The 5625-nt window shown below is 39.0% G+C and overlaps 1 protein-coding gene across 2 annotated transcripts; it reads left to right on the top strand.

The window, feature by feature from the left end:
• The first annotated feature begins 3566 nt into the window (after positions 1-3566).
• LOC108892174 (uncharacterized) lies at positions 3567-5419 on the top strand. 2 transcript variants are annotated; one of them, XM_018689601.2, is made up of 4 exons: positions 3567-3698; positions 4143-4176; positions 4322-4443; positions 4527-5419. In XM_018689601.2, exons 2-4 carry the CDS (start codon positions 4171-4173, stop codon positions 5089-5091), a joined length of 693 nt encoding a protein of 230 aa, XP_018545117.1. In that variant the 5' UTR covers positions 3567-3698; positions 4143-4170; the 3' UTR covers positions 5092-5419. The 2 variants fall into 2 exon arrangements, with proteins under 2 accessions (XP_018545117.1, XP_018545116.1); XM_018689600.2 differs by having other exon boundaries at positions 3583-3723.
• Positions 5420-5625: the final 206 nt, after the last annotated feature.

Genomic DNA, 5625 nt, shown 5'->3' with positions numbered 1-5625 from the left:
GATGTTTACTATTAATGTAATTATTCAGAATGTCACACAAAATCACAGATTAGAGAAAGGTACTTTTACTTTAAGCCTTTGAATTAAAGAAGTACTTTTACATTGTTGTATTGGTACTTTTACTTGAGTAAACAAACTCAGTACTTCTTTCACCTGAGTATTTGTTAAAGTGTGGTAGAGTTACCTACTGAGCGAAGACAGTGCCAGATGAATGTGAATGTGATTATACTGCAGATTTTAAAAAAAACAGTTCTGTATGAGTAAAACTATAATTCAGTAAAATATAACTCACAAAGTAAACGAACTATAAATACAGAACATGGAATTTGTAGCCTGTTTGCTAGCACACTGTAATATAATATCATTTTGTCCAATAATACTTTGTCAACTACTGAACGAAACATCATCTTACAGCAGCTCTCAGATCAGGTCGTTAACCTTAATGTCGGATCCGACAGCTAGTTTGCAACACCTGTTGACATTAAACTAGCCACGGTTCGCTGCTCTATCTTCTCACATTACAGGCATAAAACAAGCGTCAAACATGGCGCCACGAATAACAAGCATCTTAGCAAACTGTACGTCGCACCTGTGCACGTTCCTCACCTGTGGATATAAAGGAAAAACTGTTTGTGTGAGTAGTTTCGTCCTCCCTCCGTCTTTCCTGACCGTTCCGCGTTACGACTGAGCTCCCGAGCAGCTGCCGCGAAGGATTATGGGGCCATTTACTCACGTACCGCACATGAGTGTACCGCAGCCGGTACTGTCACCTAGCGGCGAAAAAAGATTATTACTCCACAATTATTTCAGGTGGCAAACACTTTAAATAAAAATCACAAGAATAACATTTTGCCTAAGTACTGACACAAACTAATAACATAATTCTACATAATTAACTTCAGATCCAGAAACGAAAAAAATATGCAATCTTAATATATCGTTAAAAACCACCAAGATCTAAAAGGTGTGTCTTAAAAATTAGGCTTAAAAGTGGATTCAAGTCAGTTTTGTCTCCACTGATGACCACAACACTGACACATGCACAAAGTGGTTATGACACCAATGACAGGCAACCAAATGAAACTGATTGATATCTTGATGTAAATTACTGATTTCTCAAAGTGGATGATGATGGTGTAATTGGTTTTAGACAATACAATGTGGAGAAGTTACAGATTATAACTTATTTCCAACAATAAAACCTAACGGTGGATCATGATAAACTGCTGCACAAACGACTAATGGGGTTGTTTTGGTTACAGGACAGACTCCACTCTAAACATGACCCTGAACTACCCACTCAACCCATGTTTTTGACCTGATGACAACTGTATGTGAAAAAGTAAAGGGATTATCAAAGTTCACAAAGACAAATATCTGCTCTGATCTGCACAGTAACCATCCAACAGGTGCTGAGACATTTTACAATGGTGAAGTGTTTGAATGTGACTGAATGTTTGAGAGCTGAAATTAACATGTGAGAACTAAATAGGCAGAGAACTGAATTTCACATTAAATTCCAAAATATGCTATTCAAATTCAGTTTCTTAATGAAATTATTCAAATTAAAAATTCTAATTCTGCAATTCAAATTCAGTTTCTGGTGACACATATTTCTGCCCATATTCATCTCAGTGTAAACACTTTGTAACAATCTGTCCTCCTTAAGTGTGTGGTGCAACCTGTATTACTTTATTAACCGCCATCTCACTTTCTCCACCTTCAATCTGCAGCTCAGGATGAAGAAACTGATTTCTTTAAACTGTCAAAGCACAAAACAGTTCCTCAGAAACAATGACAAGGTCTTTTACCAGTGATGAAAACGAGACAAAAACAGGGGCCTTGTCTTGTTTGCATTGCCAAGATGGCTGCTAAGTGGCGAGAACTGTCTACAAGGACTTTGCCATGACACAGGACAAAACATTTAACTCCAACTAATTTGTCGTAGCTGAAAAATGTGTACTGCAACAGCTGAGCAAATGCTATGAAAGACTGAAGTCTGACTGAGGTAGACTTCTCTGAAAATTAACTAGAACCAACCTGCCAACTACCAACATGCTGCACATGACACTTCTGAACATTACACCCTGCTTCATATGTTCATTAAACTGGATTTATGCTTGATGCAAATAAAAGAGCCCTGACCTCAAAGCACTTAGTCCTGGATCACAGGACAGACAGAACTGAAGTCAAAAAAAAAAAGAATTTCAGTACTCAAGGTGAGAGGATATGAAGGCATGGATGACTTTCTCCAAGTCAGAGGTCCAGATAATGGATCTGAGACTGTGGAGCTGAATGAAACTTGATTTAAGTAGCTGACTGATTTGTCTAATTCCATATACACTTGCTATATTGAATGCATAAGTGTGGAAACATGCAGTGCACTTTAAGTTCCAGGATGGTGACTCAAAACAATCAGAAAGTTCAGTGTTGGAAGAAAGAGACCACCAACGCATTTTCAAACTTTGAAAATGGCAGGAGAGGAAGGACACATCATTTTCAACCTATGGCAGCATAATTAACATGCTGCATGGAACAGGAGTACAAACAAGAAAGTGAAATGTTTGTTTTAAGTGAAATGTGAAAGGCAGCTGGCAGATGTTTTGGAAGGCGGAAATTGCAGTCATGTGATTGTCATCTATGGTGAGACACCACACTACCACTCTTTTGGGTCTTGTTAGCCCAAAATAACTGACTGAGGGGTCTTTAGTGAGACTTGCTTAGAAGGACTTTGGTACAGAGAACAAAGTTTTATGGACAGATGAGAACGAGAGTAACCTGGATCTGTTCATGATCCAAGACATACAAGCTCATCTGTGAAGCACTGTGGAGGTGGTGTCATGGCTTGGGCTTGATGATGTGAGTCATGATAGCAGCAGAAATGCATCCAAACTAATTGGCAGGAACTTCATCATGCAGCAGACAATGATCCAAAACACACTGCCAACACAACAAAGGACTTCATCAGGGGGAAAGTGGAAGGTTTTAGACAGGTCAGGTCAATCACTGGAGCATTTCACCTCCTGAAGAGAAGGGAGAACAAACAAAAGGAAGAACTGTTTTGTAACAGAATAAATGCACAAAATTAGGCAATTATAAGGCTTCTCATAAAATCACTGAACATGAAAGGGTTTTCAACACACAAACCATTAATTTTTGCAAAGTTATGGTAAAATAAAGGCCTACAAAAAATCCTAAATTAAGAGCCGTTCAGGAGTCGAAAGAGCCGAACTTCCCATCACTAGAGTGGTGAGACTTGCCTATAAGGACTTTACCATGACACATAAGACAAAACATTTAATTCCAACTAATTAGTTGTAGCTGAAAAATGTGCACTGCAACAGCTGAGCAAATATTCAGTGAAAAGTTTTGAAAGACTGAAGTAGACTTCTCTGAAAATTAACTACAGCCAACCTGCCAACTAGCAACATGCTGCACATGACACTTCTGAACATTACACCCTGCTTCATATGCACAGCCAACTGAGCTAAATCAAACTGCAAAATGTCCTTCTCATCTCCTTCCTTCTTTGGGACATGTTGAAATAAGGACATGGTGCAACTCTGAGGGTTTGGCCATGGTCAGACTCTGCTCTATAAAAATGTCATTCCCTTCAGACTGTACTCACTGCAACAGCAGCTTGCAGTGAGAAGAAATCTGAGTCAGCATCTGTTAGACGTCCTTCTTCACCACAGCAGGTAAAGTACAAGGAAATAACCTCAGGTAGGTAAATGAGGGTTTTCTCTCTAGTAAGACTGAAAGACTGAGAAATACATTTCATATTGACTTTACAATTCAAAGGTACATTATCTGGTTTTGGTTCAACTCATCAATCATTTGACTTGTTTTTTTTTTTGTTTTTTTTTTTTGATGGTTTGGAATGTGAATTTGTTGTTCTGGTGTTTCAAAGTTGCAGTTTGGCACCAGTGCATTTGAACTGGCAAACAAGTTTGTATTAAAGACAGAAGCTTTACACTTCTTTCCGTTGTGAAATACCAAATTCTCATTAGTCCTGATACCCTCCAAATATTTCAAAATTAGACTATGTAACTGAAAAGAAGCAACGTGCAGCCACAAGTGGCAACTAAAGGATCGTGGCACATTGAATATTTCTGAATTGTTGTTTTGTGTCTTCTCTTCAGGGATAAACAGGCTGTGTAGGAAACAACAATGAAGGTGAGAACTCACATCGTTCTGCTTTAGTTTGATGAACTCAGTCCTGTGGTCACTGCTGTGGTTGGGTCTGTTAAACTTAAAGTCAACAGTGTAAATGTGACAGACTCATAAACTTCCTCAGTGTTTTATTAACCTTTGTGTGCAGATGTCCAACCGGTGGTGGATCACTGTGACTCTGGTCTTCTCTCTGCCTGCTCTGAGATCAGCTGCTCCGGATCAGAACAGACTCCCAGGACTGATACAAGAAATAAGGAGAATGAAGAATGGGTGAGTCAACATCTACAGTCTCTTACAGTCATGACCAAATATCAGGAAACCAGCCTCAACATCTTGTGTGTGTGTTTTGACAGGTTCAACATAAACACTATGTACAGTGTGGCTCTGAGCCTTCCAGTGAACCACTGGTATGATCTCAGCGGTGTGACGAAGCCTACAGCACAAGAAGGACAAGGGATTAAAAATGGTGAAGTTTTTCGCAACAGCAGACTTTCTATGGCCACAGTACTGACAACAACTCGACCACCTACACATGCAGAGTGGCGTGTCCTGAACAACTTACATCTCCAGAGCAACGACGGTGATTTGTTTGTCATCTTCGCTCACGCCTCTCCATGTGACGCAAACTGTGCAAACCCAGGGAGTCCTAGAAATATCATTGATTTGATTAATAATGTCATTAATAGGGGGGCGTGGAGGGATAAAGCATTTGTGTTTGAAAACATATTTACACCTAGAGGCCAGCAAATTGCTGACAAAAACAAATTAAAACAGGCTCTTAGAGACCTCGGGACATCATCTATTGGTCTTGCAAACATATTTCGCTGTTTCCAGTCAAAACGAACACGGCGTTTCCGTTGCACCAGCTGTGCGACTGGTGGTGATGTTACAGATGACTGTGTTAATTACAATGCATAAACTCATCATCATCTAATTCGCTTAACTCTGCTCTCTGCTGATTTAAACCTGACTAATGAAGAATGACTCAGAAACTAAATGTACCTTCTTTTGTTAATTAATACAAACCAGAAAACTCATCCTTCTGAACTTTATAGCTAATGTATTGATGTTTAGGATAAGGCTAAAGTTAAGGCTAAAGAGACTCGTTTCTCTGAGGTGTTTTATCCCAGTTAACTGAATGACATGTGGCTCCAGTTTGAATGTGGATGAGTTCAGATATTTGTTGATCATTTGCTCCTAAGCTTCTTTGCTTCACCGTCAATAAATAAAGCTATTTTTAAAAGTTCTTTAGCTTCCTGTGTTTATTAACTCTGTTGTGTTTGCTGTGATATGACTTCTCTATGCCACACTGAAAATAATACAGAACACAGAAAACTGACTGAGGAAGTGAACTGAGGAAGTACTCAGATCTTTGAGTCAAAGTAACAGTACAACAACTTAGAAATACTCCATTACAAGTTAAAGTCCTGCATGAAAAATACTTCTTCAGTA

Source organism: Lates calcarifer, linkage group LG5, assembly GCF_001640805.2.
Source record: "Lates calcarifer isolate ASB-BC8 linkage group LG5, TLL_Latcal_v3, whole genome shotgun sequence".
NCBI classification, from domain to species: Eukaryota; Metazoa; Chordata; class Actinopteri; family Centropomidae; genus Lates; species Lates calcarifer.
The sequence above is the reverse complement of the archived record's forward strand: the minus strand, read 5'-3'. Positions and strand labels throughout refer to the sequence as shown.

Bases quoted from the DNA above. Each gene is read 5' to 3' on its own strand.
- LOC108892174 (XM_018689601.2), top strand. The intron at 4,444-4,526 runs GTGAGTCAACAT...GTGTTTTGACAG, and splicing joins ATAAGGAGAATGAAGAATGG to GTTCAACATAAACACTATGT.